This window comes from Puntigrus tetrazona, chromosome 2 (assembly GCF_018831695.1).
Source record: "Puntigrus tetrazona isolate hp1 chromosome 2, ASM1883169v1, whole genome shotgun sequence".
In the NCBI taxonomy this organism is placed as follows: Eukaryota; Metazoa; Chordata; class Actinopteri; order Cypriniformes; family Cyprinidae; genus Puntigrus; species Puntigrus tetrazona.
The window spans coordinates 2,082,514-2,098,942 of NC_056700.1; the positions used below are offsets into that span (position 1 = coordinate 2,082,514).

The window sequence follows — 16,429 nt, forward strand, 5'->3', positions numbered from 1 at the left end:
ATCATCTGGGTTATATGCCAAGTTTATGACAGTAGGGTCTGTAAATGTTTCCTTTTGAATGCTTTGTTGTCATTGGCCGCTTATTGTTAAGCTATCAGGGGAGGGGCTTCAGTCCCATCTTACTGCTATTAAAATGACTGATTATCCTGTCAGGATCGCTCTGGCCTAGTTTTGACTGACAGAATAGTTCATGCTGGCACAGTGCCACAGATGCAGTACTATATCACTGTAACTCTTTTACAAGGTCACCTAACCCCATTATCTTAATAAGGGTTATAATTAATGCAATTTCAAAACTGATCATCTCATGCTTTTTCTGCCTTCCCGTATCGCTTCAGGGTGATGCGTTTTTTTTAAGGAAATGTGTGTGAACATCCCGGAGGGGCTGCGCGGGGTTTCATCAGATTTTTAGGCTGAATTGCCCATCCGCTCGATATCCGTTTTCAATACATCTGTTTGGAAATAACACAAGGAAAACTCCTTAAAATAACTAAATTGAAAACATAATCAACATAATCATGCATTACTTTTTTTTTGTTAGTCCATATACTTCAAAATGTCATAATTGTAAAATGTATAAGCAATTTCTAAGTGAACATTGTAGGATACACCCAAAAAAAAAAAAAAAAAAAAAAAAAAAAAAAAATATATATATATATATATATATATATATATATATGTGTGTGTGTGTGTTTATATATATATATATATATATATATATATATATATATATATATATATATATATATATATATATATTTTATTTATTTTATTTTTTTTTTTATATATATATATATATATATATAATATATTTTATATATATATATATATATATATATATATATATATAAATTCTAGGCAGATCAGTTATCTTGTTATTCTTTAATAAATAATCTAATAAATTAATAAAGTAAATATATCAAATGAAAATAAATAATATGTATTAATATAAAACATATACTAAATAAATGAATAATTAAAACATATGAATAATAACGGAGGATTGTTTTTTGTCGAATAATCGTTGAATTTGTTGCGTTTGCTACTCGGTTATCAATAATGCCCTAATTATCGTATCGTAAATGGTGTCTGATCGCGCGCGACCCCTCGGTTATTATTCACACTCGCTTACGTTTGATGTCGTCATTGATTCAAATCGCCAGTGAATCTCCGGGAGACTCGGTGAAGGAGCGACGCCATCCGGACGCGCTTTTGTTTGTGGATGAACGCTCTAAACCCTTTTCGGAAATGTGGACAGAAATTGGGAAAATATTATTTTTTCATTTTTTAGTTTGGGAGTCGTACCGCGCGAAAGGTTCGTTGCATTCCCCTTTATTTCTCTCGAAGCGCAATTGTCCGGAGCCTCTTTCAGCGGACTGAGTGAATGATGCCGCGTTGGAGATATCGTGGGTGCGAGACTAAACGCTCCTGATCCCACGGGCAAAATGCAGCCGTGTGTTTCCACATTGCTCCTTTTAAACACACTTCGCTGAAAAAAAAAGCTAGTTTGGTACACTAGTAGTACGTTAAACGAGGGCTGCTTGGCGGCGTGTGCGTTTATTGTTCGCTATCCGTAACATTTTCGACTGAAATAGCGCTGAAAGAAAGAGTAAGATTTGCGGCGCTTTCTTTTGTCACGGCTTTATCGAATTGCCGCCGAGCGCGCGCTGCGCGTTTGGGTTCGCGCGGCTCGGTCGTGCGTTATTGTGCGGTAGTGGATGTATTGTGGTGCTTGCGCGTTATCCGTCGTAAATCTCTTCGCTGTCGTTCCCAGGTGCTGAAACCGGCGCCGAGGCGGAGTGCGAGGACGGACAGTTTCAGTGCAACAATAAGAGATGCATTCCCACCATATGGAGATGCGACGACGATGATGACTGCTCCGACAACAGCGACGAGGAGAACTGCCGTGAGTAGCGTTCACTCACTCTGACCGACGCGCGCGTCAAAAGAGCAGACGCGCGTCGCGCGCGAGACCTGACAAAAACCGGACCACGCGCAGCGGCACTTAACGGGCTTAATGACTTCTGAGGGGTTTTAACTACTACTTTTCACTTTTTATTTACCGACCTTTGTACTGTGCGCTTGTAACAAATGACACAAACAGAAACCATCAAAACATGATTTTTAAATTGCCGAATTTTGTTTTGGGCACATTAGAAACATTTAGGACATGAAAAGTAGTATAAACAAATGACAGCATTTCCATGTTTGGAGTCAGTAAGCTTTTTTCTTTTTTTTTTTAATTACAAATGCAATAATGCAATAACTCATAAGTGTTCATTTTTCGAAATTTAGATTTATACATCATATGAAGTCTGGATAATTAAGTTATGTATGGTTTGTGAGGATGGGACAATGTTTGGGTACGACCATGTGAGAATCTGGAATCTGAGGGGCAAAAAAAAATCTAAATACATCAGAAAATCATCTTTAAAGTTGTCTAAATGGAGTTCTTAGCAATGCATATTACTAGTTTAATATATATACAGTAAGAAATCGAGAAAAAAAGATCTTTGCTTAATTTCCTAATGATCTCTGGCATAAAAGAAAAATGCATAATGCATAATTTTGACCCGTATAATGTATTTTTGGTTATTGTTAACAATATAAATCCAGTGACTTAAGCCCAGGGCCGCAATTTTCAGCATCATTGCTGTAGTCTTCTCAACATTTCATATTATTATGAAATAAATGGCTTAAAAAATATATATATATATATATATATATATATATATATATATATATATATATATATATATATATATATATATATATATATATATGTATATATTTTGAAAAATATTTGCCTTACATGTATATAAATATTGCATATAAATATATGTAATATACAAATAATATATTTTTCTTAAATTTATACATTTATGTGTATTTATATATACATAATAAATATGCACAGTACACACACACACACACACACACACACACACACATTTTGTTATTATATAGTAAAGCCCCGTTCAGACCAATAATAACTATAAAGATAACAATATAAGATATAGTTTAAAAAATCTTTCTCAATATTTAAGCACAGCAGAGTTTGCACCACAGCTATAATGATCAAAGCACAGAGAAACTGTATAGTTGAAACCACTTTCAGTACAATTTTTTCCAGCTAGCAAACGATACAACAATGGACACCCAAATAAGAATCAGATCCCACTATAATGAGCTGGAGAATGTAAAGCACAAGACGAGCATGTACTGAGAATAAACAGACCATATTGACTGTTTTTGGAGCGTAAACTATTAAATAAGCTCTCCTTTCCATAGCACTAACAATTTTAGATCATGGGATCGATTCCCAGCGAAAGCAAGAGATGATAAAATATAAAACTGTAACTCAAATGCAACGCAAGCCGCTTTGATAAAAACCTCCGCTAATGTAAAACCAAAAACTGTGGGATCGATCCAGCCAGACATTCCCAGCATTCCATGCATTGTTCTCTGATGCGACGGTTAATTGTTGCACAGGACCCCCCCTCGCGTACATGCCTTTTGTACAGTAGCTGTCTTCACGTACTTTTAAGAGATTTTTTCCAAGTGTGTCTCATTGCATCGGCTTATTTTTTAAAGGCTCCAGGCTGAAAACGGGTCAAAGCGAGTGCTTGTTTTCTTAAGCAGTTTATGTGTCACCGCATCACGCGCCTGTTGAGTTTACTGTTATGACTGCTCCTTCAATTTCTCTCAACAAAGGGCAGTCGTGCAGTCTGAAGTTATTGCATCCAAGCAATGCAACACGTCCATGTGGGATCCCGCCTGTCATAATAGGGAAATGTTTTTTACTGATCTAAGCGCACAATTAGGTGCAGCAGATCAGTATTTTTGCTGTTTTATTTATCATTTTTTAATGAAAAATAAGCCTTTGCACCTAGATAAATAGATGCTTGATGCTCATCTCTAATTCCTTTCTTGTTTTAACAACTATTGGCACAGACACCACTGACCTCCACCCCAACGGATTCCCCTGATGCTCCTCCCATCCCCCCCATGTCCCTTTTATCCTCCTCCTATACCAGCACCCCCCACCCCATGTCAAATCCGACGGATTCATGCGCATGGCTGTCTATATATCCGCCTCTAATGCATGACAAGGCCGCGCGTATGTGCGTAGAATCATGTGATGAGTTCTTGATTCGTGACCTGCCCTCTCCGTAGCCGTTCGGTCGTGTGTCATGAAGACGAGTCGTACTCGTCAGGCTTATTGAGTCGTGCCGAGCTGTCTTTCTGCAGTTTAAAATGATTAATAATCCGAGACCGAGAGCGTAAAACGAGTCGTGAGTGATAAATGCGATAAGCAGCAGATTAGGTATAGCAGCGGTTTTGCTTCAGGACCCAGATTTTACTTTCGAGTGCGACCCATGGTGGTTTATCATACAAAAATAAACAAAAATGCCCTTAAAATCCAACATAGTAATTTATTACTATTACTTTCGGCCCGTTTTTTTGGGTCCTGAAGCATCAGCAGGGTTTAGTAATATCTAAAGTAATCTACTTTCTCAGGATAAAAGTTATGTAAAGTCTAGTTAGAATATTTGATTATATATGAATAATTGATTTGCAAAAACGGAGAACTCAGTTTTTAACAGTTCTCAAAAATAATGTTTTTTTCATTGTGCATTCCAGTTAATCTCAATCAAACTGCAAATTAAAATATTTAAAATGTAAAATAATAAAAACTGATGTATATATATATATACAAAACTGAAAAAAGTGTCATAACCACTTTTAAATATTTAGAGCAAGTTAATTTAAACTGTAAGAATATTTCAATACCACTCTTTCCTGTATTTTTGATTAAATAAATGCAGACTCGTTCAATTAATTATTATACAAACTTATACAAATAATATACACATTTGTACAAAATGATACAAAAATGACCAAAAATTCTGCAATTTTTTACTATTCGTTTTTGGCCCATTTTTAGGTCCTGAAGCCCCATACTGTAATTTCTGCAGTACTCAACTTTTTTTTGTGTTTGGACACATGGATACTTGATCCTGATCCAAAACTCCAAACCTTGCTCCACTAAAACTGGCACAGAAACAAAGAGAATTGAGCTGTGCCAAGTGTTGATCCAACATGTTAACCTCTTTTTATTTAATTCTCCCATATTTTCCTCTTTTTAGTGTGATTATAATCCGAAGGGCAGGAAACCAGCCAGAATAATTAATAAAAAATGCAGTTTCACACCATACGTGTTGCGCATGTGGAAAATGAAGGCTTTCTTTTTCTTAAGAGCAAAGCATTAAAATGTATTTTGGCGTGTGATTTTGTATGACAGAAGGAGGCAGGAAGGATCCCTTCATCTCGGTGACAGGCATAAAGCGAACGATGCTGAATGTGAAATTTAAAGGCTTCGTATCAAGAACACCGAATGGCTGTTTCCAGAAAGGCTTCCAATTAAGTCCAGTGATACTACACCGTACCGAACAGATACCGAAATCCTGCCCTTTCACTATCACCATAGCGCCGTAACCCCACGCGGCCTCTGTACAGCTGTAGCCCCCGTCTGTGGGCATCTCAAGAGGCTTTTCCCTCAGTCTGCCCAAAAAACTCTTTTGTGTTTGGCTCGAGTGCAAGCGCCGTTTGTGAGCGGACTCCCACTCAGAGAATGGTGGAAAACCACTCAAAGGCCGCCACAGAGAGAGACCTGTAGGGTCTTGCAGAATAAAAGAGCAAAACCAGAGGAGAGTAAGACGAGAGTAAGATTTGATGTTTGGACTAGAATGAAAAGAAATAAGGAAACTGAGTAAGGTAATTCAAAACAGAGCGGAGTGAGAAATAACCAGCAGCGCACGGTGATCTTTAGACCTGGACTGAAGAGAATGTTACTGAAAAGAAGGCATCTCTGGAGAATGTCTGTAGCAGACTGTGAAGAGCAAAGATCCTAATAATGATAAAAGGCTCATGGGATGTCTGCATTCTCATTAGAGTTATGATGTTCGCATAACAAGGCCTGTCTACTGAATTTTAACTACTGAAGAGACCATTTGCAACCCTTTCACTTTCAGAGAATATAACAAATATGTTTGTCCAAGTAATGCATTACAAATAGGACTGTACGGTTATATTATACACATCTTAGCACCCTTTTTGTACTGTTTAATGTTTTTTAATGATGGTTGGTTAGTCATTTTGCCCGATAGTCAAGGTTTCTTGTGAGGTTCTTGGACTTGCAGCAGTTATGTGATTTATTTACATACGCATATTCCATCCTCATGCTAACCTCAAATCACAATTTTTTCTTTCGTAATGCATGTTCCTGGTTGATTGCACCTTATTAAAACGAGTGTTAAGAAGTTTCACAATTTTTGAGGGTCAAGTAAATATCTCAGTGCTGTATTACAGTATATCGACTTTTAATATGCTGCTTTTCTGCTGCACGATTAATATTTCTGCATGTAACAGCTCTTTTTTTTATTATTGACTAATATTTGCACACCGATATAGTTCACATTGTTGTTCCTTAGGGCCTAATGTGTAAATATGGGTTTATATCGTTTGTTATTTGCTCACGGTTTTGCAAATGAATCATGATGGTTCGTGATCAGTTTAAATGGATAGTTCCTCAAAACAGTTCTTATCTTCGTATGCTCACTAGGATGTCTGCATTGTACAGGATACTTCATATTTAAAAACGCTGACTTGTTAGGTGATGTTTTCTCATTAAATTCGTACGATTTCCTATGAATTCAGTGGAATGTATGGGAACAGTGGGTAATACCAATTCACTTCTTAACAGAACTTCACCGACTTTGTGTAACCAATCCCAGATTTGCCTCAGAATACCTGTGGATAGGCCTTTGTGGGGTTAGCCTCCTTATCCCTATACAGAAGATAATCAGCCTGAGAGGTGTCTCCCCTTCCTGTGAGATCTGGGTTCATGAGCCAGCGCCCCGATGTGGCTATTAGGAACTCAGTGGTTCAAATCCACCCATTATCTGTGATTAGTCAGGGTGATGCTGCGGGAAGATTAGCGGATGCTGAGCAGGAGAGCTTAACGCTGACATCAAGGAATCAGCTCGTGCAAATTTATATACTGACGCGTAACACATATCTCTTTATATGTTCTGGTGCATGCAAATTACTATGTTTTGGAGACTGCTAATATTCTTAGAGGACAAATTAGATATGCATCTAGTTTCACATATACAAGTCAAATATATAGTAAGAACTTTATTAATCCCACAAGGAGCAATTCAAGCAGGGTAGGGGCGCATCATGTAACAAACACTAAATATCACCTGAAGAGTACAAGTAGTGATAATAAAAAAATAGCACAACATGCTTCACAAAAAAAACATACTAAAACTTATATATAATATAATAGATTAGCCTCTGCAATAATAGAGAATTTCTATCTATTAGACAAACATTTAAGACAGTAAGTACACTTTCAAGGGATGAGAGTCATCTCCTATGATACTATTAGTTTTTTTTAGCCTTTTTTAGCTTTTTCAGACTCTGCAGGACACGATCAGTCGTAACTAAGCTCTGCAAACGATTCCTGTTCCTAAGAGAAAGTGACGAGGAGCACTTTCTAAAAACACCACTCTTAAAAGCAAAGGTTATTTATTGGAATTGTTGGCTCCATAAAGAAACTTTAAGGTGCTTGGAATCTTTCAATTCCACAAAAGCTTCTTTATCACGAAAAAAGTTCTTTAGATGTTCTTTGCACAATTCAAATATTTGTTGTTTTCAGAACTGTTCACTGCGAGGTTCAGTGTCAAACCTCCCTTTTGGTTTGATCGTTTTTGATAACACTTTTTATGAAGCCGGTATCCGTAAGACATTATAATGAATGCATAATGAATTATAACAAATCTTATTATGTGTACATCTCATGAATAATGCAAAAAAATATTATAATGCATTATAATATTTACATATTTGCAATTATAACTTTTAAGATTATGATTACTTATAACACACAATGCACACCATATTAAATCTACTTCATTTATAATGGACTATATCATGTATCATATCATATCTTGACATTGTGTATTTAAGATCTGTACAGCCTTACTATTTCTCTAAAACCTCAGTGACAGCATATATATATATATATATATATATATAATATTATGTAAATATTATAACACATAAAAACTGTTCTTATGAATATTTGTGAGAGGATACAACATACTATGAAGTTATTTATTTGCATTATGCATTCATCATAATGCCTTAAGGACACCCCTATAATGTATTATAAATACAGGCTTCATAGAAAACATTACCAAATTTTTATTTTACGTAGGTGTGATAACGGCGAGATTGAAGTGGTAGTTTCACCTGAAAGCAGGCAATCACACAGTCTGGCTCATTACTCCGTCAATGTGATAATGCTGGCCTATCGTGTTCACAAACATTACGCAAATCTGGGTCAGACTGTTGAAACAGACAGACTAATTGCAAAGTAAACGGCTCACCCACTCAGATATCATCACTTTCAGTCACATCTGAATCAAAATGATTTTGGAATGGTGATCTGTGAGTGAGCCGCTTTCAGAGCACCCAGCTCGGTTAAATGAAATCAGCACCTCTGTACCCTCGACCATCATGATACCTGTACCGTTTACAGAGGAGTCACTCAGCAGTGGCCCAAAAAAATGAGGTGTCTATTAAAATGATAGGTAGATAACGTTGTGTTTTATTGGGCCATCGATCTATCTGTCTATAAACACACAGACACAGATGGGACCCCCACTGCCCACTAACTTATAGTGTCTGCCAAATGCATAAATATAAACAATGCTGTTTATACTAGGAAAAAATCATGCAGACAGTAGGTGTCTGTTTACATTTAGGATTTCTTTTGTCTTGTGAGAGGCAGCCGTTAAATTCAGATGTCTCTTAATGTTTTATAGTTACCGCCGAAAACACTAAAAACATACACAGTGCATCCGGCGAGTGTGTTAGTTGCTTAGGACCAGCTAAACCAGCTCAAACCAGCTTAAACCAGCAGCCATGCTTCAAAACATATTTGCAACAATATAAAAAAATCAGGCAAGATTTGCTGCACAATATAGATTACATTAAGTAAGTGGACTGTATAATACATGCATATATAACTTTTAATATATCACAAATATTATATTTAATTGATCATATATGACTAATCAGTGTTTTTGTCTTCATAACATACGTCTTTACAACAAACATCAGCATGATTTCTCTAAATAAGTAATCATATACGACAACTGCAAATGTTTTAAAAACATAACTAAGTGCGTTGCAGAGGTATTGATCGCCTTTACTCAGTACATAACTGAAAAAAGTCAAGGCAACAACATAAAATGTAAAAAAAAGAGGTGTAATACACTGTATTGTCGGTGCTGCCTTGTGTTAAAATAAGAAAAGTAATAAGAATTATTTGTTTCTTTCTTATGAATGTTTTATGAAAACGTTGAAATATGCTCCGGTTCTGTGAAAGATAAAGAATCGTTTGGGATCTGAATGGTCTCACAGGTCATTATTATAACATTTACAGCGTGTTTTTCCGCACACATGCAGTGACTATGATGCATGAATTTGCAGTGATTATTCTCTGATCCACGTTATTAGCTTCCGCCACAACAGATCAATAACACACAGGCTACATGATAACCGAGAGCTCCGTAATGCACAGATCAGTAGAAATGCAAAACGCCTGTGATTTTAAAACCACCGACTGCTATCTGTGTTATCTTCTGCTTTCATACAAAAATGGCAATTTATCCCAGAATCCCATTATTATCTTCTGACATTGATTTTTCCCTCTTGAAATCCATTGCATTCCATTACCGAAATGTTGGAAATGAGATGAAACTGACGAAAGACTAGAGAGAATGTAATATGTCTATGCTGACTGAATTTTAAATATCTTTAGAGATCAAGAAAAGTCGAACAGTCCTCCACAATACAGACTTCAAAGACCCGCTCCAGTCTTTTATGAAAGCGCAGTGTCTCAGTCTGTCATCTGCTTGCTACATATTAACCACTGTGCTTAACAGAAATCCATAATATCGATCAACTAAAATGCTATTTTTGTGTCATGTTATCAAAAAGACGCCTATGAATTTACACGCACCTCTTCTTCTCTCTGAAAACGTACAGGCCCATATTATGTCAGATTTGATCACGGTGTAACTTGTAACATCGTTTCATGCGTTTTGCTTTTGCGTTTCTTGCCTACTCATTGCCTCTTCATTTCCCCCGATATTGGCTTATTGGTGATATGGTAATGAGGGCAAACCAGAAAACTACTTTGCTTTGCAGACTTGCTGTGACTCAGCAGAACACAGGCATAGAAATGGCCTAATCCTGACTGACCCATTCATTATTAATGCTAAATTAACGGTATGTCAGTGACTGTGGCACGTCGTTGCCAGCAGGCTTAATTATGTAAGTGAAAAAGAGCTTCTTGTTTGCCAACATTCTCCGGTGTTAAGTCAACCATGGCCATTCTAATATTATTATTGTCTTGCATTGTAAGTGAGTAATGGCACTTTAAAAGCATGTTTTCAAGTAGCACTTACTCTATTTTAAGAGTAAATTATATTACATTGTAAGTATACGTTTAACGGATGTATTATTGTTTAGTATGTGTCCGGTAAAATATCTGAACATGGGTCAATAACACAAAAAAACTATTTAAAGTATTTTGATTTCAGTCTCTGAATTACTGTAAATATATGAATTTGTTGAAAGATCAAATAAAAAGCGAATAAATCTAAAAACACACAGTACAGTAATTGCGTTGATACTTACCTTGAAATATGGTTGTCAGTCTGTGGATACACGTTACTATCCAGATCTACAAAACAACACACACAGTATGAAATAATGATAAACCCGAAACAAGCTCTGTTTTAGCACCTTCAAGGCTAACGGAGGTAAAAAAGCAAAAAAGCAGAGACTCAAAGTACAGTTTCAGCACTCATACTCAACATCTGCCTGCGCTACGTTACTTATTTGTGAAAGAAATATACTTACATGCCAATCATTTTCAACCTGGATGTACAGAAGCATGCTGACTCTCGGTTGATTGCACTGGCTAAGCTAATTGGTCAATCAGCTTATCTCAATGCTTATGATGCGGTAACATGTTAACTTGATTATCCATGCGCACATCAAAACAGAATTACTCTATATTAGCATTTTAAATCACGATAACGTTCATGAGAGCATGCACATGAACATGATCAGTTTTCACTATTAACCTGCTGTACCCTTATCAGTGGTTTGAGTTAAAGCTGATGGTGATTATTAATCACTTTTTTATTGTCAACGTGGGAAAAGCTTGCAATGAAACTGCAAAAGTAGGCCTTCCCCAGCTAGGTTGTTTAGAAAGCCTGAAGACTTTTTTTTTTAAAGGTTGTCAAATGTTAAAAGGATGTGACCTTTATTCATACTCCGAGAACCTCTCTTCCAAAATGAACACTTATACAATGTTCAGGTTAATAATGAAAGAGCTGCACTACAGTGTCAGTGTGTTTCTTTTTTTTCTCATTGAAAGGAAATCATGCAGCGTGTATATTCTATTAAGAATCCTGATGTTAACAATATGTATATTTGCTGCAAAGGTATTTCAAAACTGTTCCGATTGTTCTTCTAAGAGAAGACAGAAAAAGAGCTTTGCATTGTATAAGTCACTACACTGAAATAAAGTCGTTAACAACTTCTGGTTTATGCAGACTTTAAGAATAAAAATCTTTTAAACTGCTAAACTTGAGAGTAATGTAAAAAAATATTTTGTATTCTCAGAAACATTTTATGAGAATGTTCTTATACTGGTTTTTCTGAAAGACTAAAAAAAAAAAAATACCAAAGGGTAAGAAGTTTAATGATTTTAGCGTGTTGTTTCATATACTAAGCATTAAAACCTAACATTAAATACATATAACACATAATTCTGCACTTTGCACAAGTACTTGACATGCATTTTGCTGATTTAGAAATTCAGTGGAAATATAAAAACTAGACCTTATTTAGACAGTCACACACAGGGATACATGACACATTCACTCTAGAACAAGTGAGTGCAATTGATTGCAACAGACCACTTCATTTTGGGACAGGCTCTTTAACAATAACTACACAGGGCACTGTGACTGGGATCATACCAGTTGCAAAATAGCGTGCGTGGACACCATACACTAAATGACTGTAGATCACAAAGACTTTAACGCTGTTCTAAACACAGTAAAATCACATATAAACATGTGCCTTTTTGTAGACGCATAACAAAAGAAAGCATTATATCACTATAAAGACATTTTCTGTGATTCTGCGTTTTACTTGAACACACTTAGATCCTTTCCATTGTAAAGAAGTGTTTTTTGTAATATATCAGAAAAGATTTTTTAAATTATTAAATTGTTCTGTACACAAAAAAAAAAATATTTTAAGACCGTTAAAAGGATAGTTCACCCAAAAATGAAAATTACCCCACGATTAAAGGTCAATTACACACAGAGTATTACATTTTTGTATGTTCTTTTGTATTCGTTATCATTAAACTGTTTAGTAATAGTACTAAATGGATTCTTCAAGCAATGAGAATGAATTTGTTTTCCTCTCACTCCTTAAAGAGAGAAAAAGAAAGAACATATCGGTCCATCCAATCCTGAGATACAGAGGCAGGAGAGTTCCCTCTCCTTACTAAGGAGCAGTGGGATTATCAGAAGTGATTCAACGTTTACTTCAGAATGTCAGTGGCTCAGTTTGATGCTTTGCTAGCGATACTGGAGTAACATATTAAAAAGAAGACCACCAATTCCTCTGAACTCGGTGTGCAAGCAAAGGATATTTATAGTGCTTTGTGCTGCGGGATGAAGCGGATCAACCTCTCAAAATGCTAGATACGGATGCGAAAAATGCAGAAATTTTTACATGATGGATGATAGTTCCGGAGACTGTGTGTAAACGTGACTGACATAACGTCAGGTCGTATTTATTTTTCAGCATGCAGAAGTTTCGGACTGAGTGTGCAGTGACCTTTAATCACCGACAGACAGCTTCATTCATTGGCCGAGGCCCACCCATGAGACTGTTTGACCGACATGTGAAATAACCAATCGCTATTGTGAATCACACAATCTAATGATGCCTTTGAAGCGCTTCCAGATAAGTGTGCCATATGCATCAGCTGTTCAGCCAACGGTCCATGGGCTTGACGTCTGAGGCTGAGACTAATGTGTATATTTCTTGTTTTATTGTTGATTTCCATTAGTTGTAAAAATGTAAATTCTCTCATTAATTACTCACCCTCATGTAGTTCCAAACCTTCAAAAGCTGTATCCTTCAAAATTCAAGCATCTTTTAAAGGGGTCATACGATACGTTTTATATTTTTCAATTTTATGTGTCTGTCACATGACTCGGTTCCTCTTTCGAACTTAAACTCTGAAGCGTTACATTTCTGATGCGTACTTGTGGTGTTTGGCCAATCACAATGCACTGTGTCAGCTGGCCAATCAGAGCAGACTGTGCTCGTTGGAAGGAGAGTCTTTGTTGAAAACAACGCATTTAAGAGAGGCGGGGCATAGAGGAGCTACAATAATGTACAGTATTTCAAAAATAATGTGTTTTCTGAACATTAAAGCATGTGAACATATTCTGTTATACCAAAAAACTTAAATAAATTAAAATAGCATCATATGATCCTTTTAATATAACTCTGATGGGATTTGTCTGAAGTCATATACACTTAGGATGGCCCAAGGGTGAGCAAGTCATGGGCTAATACATTTTTGGGAACTATTCCTGTAATTATTTTTTTGTTCTTCTATGGCATTGTTGTGAAGCATCAACTCAGTGGCAAAAGTCATGTAGGGTATTTCAGGCTTTAAGAACCTACCTGCTTTAAGAACCTGCAAGCTTATGGGAATGTATCTTCATACATGACTTCACTTTTTTCTCATGAAAATCAAAGCTTAATCTAAACTCGATTGCGCCTCAGGGGATTGTGACAAAGTCCTTAAGATTATCCTTACAAGAAATCCAAGCAGGTCAGGGAAATGCTCCATCTTCCACCTGCAAAACTATCATTAATCCAGAGTCGAAAGTGAAATCCAGCCTGGAGGAGCAGAACAGACAGCACTGCTGACTGCTGAAGCTTCATTCTAGTGCATCTCTAATGTTTGAGCTCTAATGCCAGATGGCAGCATGCCCCCTGCCAAGCACCGCCCGACCCCTGCGAGGCTTGTGCTCGGTGATCAAAGCTCCACTGAGCTCTGCCCGGAGGAGACTCAGTCCAAATGCATGATTGTTGAGGAAAGCTGGGCTGAAACCTGCCCAGAGAAGAAAGGGTGTTAAAAGCTGCGTTTTCATCTTCTAACGTCACGCTCAGACTCAGCAGAGCAGCTGTGGCAGATGAGATGGCGTTCTTCATCATTTATCGCAAACATATTGCGAAGCCCGAGGTCGAAACAAAAGGAGAACGCAGATTAACGATTACTACCAATTTGTCAGCGGTGAAGTATTACACTGTCTAAAAACAAATCTAGCATCGATTGGGGGAAATTTGCTGTGAAGAATAAGGAAGGATCTTTATGAATTGTGAAGGAGGTGCTCAGCTTTCTGTGGAGATGTTAAAAGCTTGTTTGATGTTTACACGCTGCTGCTTAAATGATGTCTGTAGGAAACAGCCCACACGTTTATGTGCACTTTACTAATCAAATGTGTGCACACCACACACACGCAGGCTCTTTGTTCAGAGGTTAAACTAGCATCAGCACTCTTATATGTTTGACCAAGTACTTGTAAGCTGGAGGTCTCTGACCATATTGTGAGTAAAAGCTACTTGAGGAGAGCTGCTGTATTCATGCTGTTTCTAAAGCTTCAGGCAATAACATTTTACTGATATATTAGAAATATGAGTTCTAGCTAGCATTATATAATTTAATACACATTTAAGTACACATAAATATTTTGTAAGTTCAGTTAACTTCAAATTTGAAGTAAGCTCAACAACAGAATATAAAATAATATGAAAAAATTGCATTTTTAAAATGCATGCCATCTTTCTGCTCAAAGTAGGTCTGTTTTGTAATGTTTATACATTTTATCTACAAAGAAAATGAATAGATTTTTTACTTTCATAACCAAAATCCATTCAATGGTTTTGGTAACACTTAACGCTATTATCCTAATTTGCTGCTTATTAATAGTTGTTAGGTTTAGATATTGATTAGAATTAGGGATGTAGAATGAGGTCATGTAGAATAAGGCATTACTATGTGATTAATTTCAATTAATAAATACTAATATTCTAGTAATATGCATGATAATAAGCAATTTAAGAGACTTAAGTGTTACCATAGTTTCATACCACATCATTGTTCTTGATTCTAACTGGATGATTGGTTTCTCACAACCATTGTACAGCATTTTTTATACAACAGGATTGTTCTTGATACTAATTGGTCAACAAGCATTTTAGGGTATATGATTAAAAAATAATACAGAACATTTGTACCCATTGGCTCTATGTTGTGTGCATGCTCTCTGACATCTCCAGACCTCTACGGAAACACTTACAAACAATTGAAAATTTGCTGACAAATGTCAACTTTACTGCAGATAAATAAAATCTGATACCATTGATATTATTGGTGGCCAGTTTTGCAAGGACTGCATCTCTTTCATTTTTGTCTGATGTCAACAAGCACTAAGTATATGTAGTGTCTGGCTGTTTCAAGGCCTATGTAACCATTGTGCAGATAAAGTCTTCAGTTCAGTAATACTGAGGCAGGAAATTGATTGTTCAGTGAAGTGTAATGAAGTTGGACCGGTGCCAGTGCATTTATAGCACTTCCTTCTAACTACTACTGCAATACTATGTGCAATGTCCATACAAAAATGTATAAAGCCTTAAAATGCCTAATGCTCGACTTCCTTCACTTCTTTTACACCAACTAGCCATTCAGAAACCCACTGACTAGTTGGTTGTAAAAAAAAATGTAGTTTTGCACATCCCTAGTTCAATAAACTTGAGAAAACTTCTTATGAATGAATGGTTGGATGACAGTGGATGTTTTTACAGAGCTTTACGTAGATGTGTATTTTATTATAACCTCCCTTGAGAAACCATTAGACAGACGGCAGCAGAAAATTACCACTGAGAGTATTAAAGTACAGGCATTATCATATCCTTATAGTACTATAATAGACGATACGGCTCTCCAATGCTATTTTACAAGCACAAATATGCACAAGTAAAATAAACCAAATGTGTAAGTAACATTATCAGCATCTGTGATAATAAACTATAATTCTTAATTCCAGCCAGGCTGCCAAATATTGATTTTGCATTGTTGATATGAGGATAAAAATACGAGGGGATCTGGATTAGATGTGAAGGCATGTCATGGGTTTATATTCTTATATGTGAAGCATGTCCAATCGCGCGATAGAGA

At 36.4% G+C, this 16,429-nt stretch overlaps 1 protein-coding gene across 4 annotated transcripts in view; it reads left to right on the forward strand.

Annotated features, from left to right (window-relative positions):
* The first annotated feature begins 1,161 nt into the window (after positions 1 to 1,161).
* The window catches only part of LOC122326519 (low-density lipoprotein receptor-related protein 8-like), a 72,565-nt gene continuing 57,297 nt past the window's right edge, over positions 1,162 to 16,429 (forward strand). For all 4 annotated transcript variants that reach the window (XM_043221458.1, XM_043221475.1, XM_043221484.1 and 1 more), the window contains exons 1-2: positions 1,162 to 1,315; positions 1,775 to 1,906. In XM_043221458.1, the coding sequence (XP_043077393.1) occupies positions 1,249 to 1,315; positions 1,775 to 1,906 (199 nt within the window). In that variant the 5' untranslated portion in view covers positions 1,162 to 1,248. The remainder of the gene's footprint in view (positions 1,316 to 1,774; positions 1,907 to 16,429) is intronic.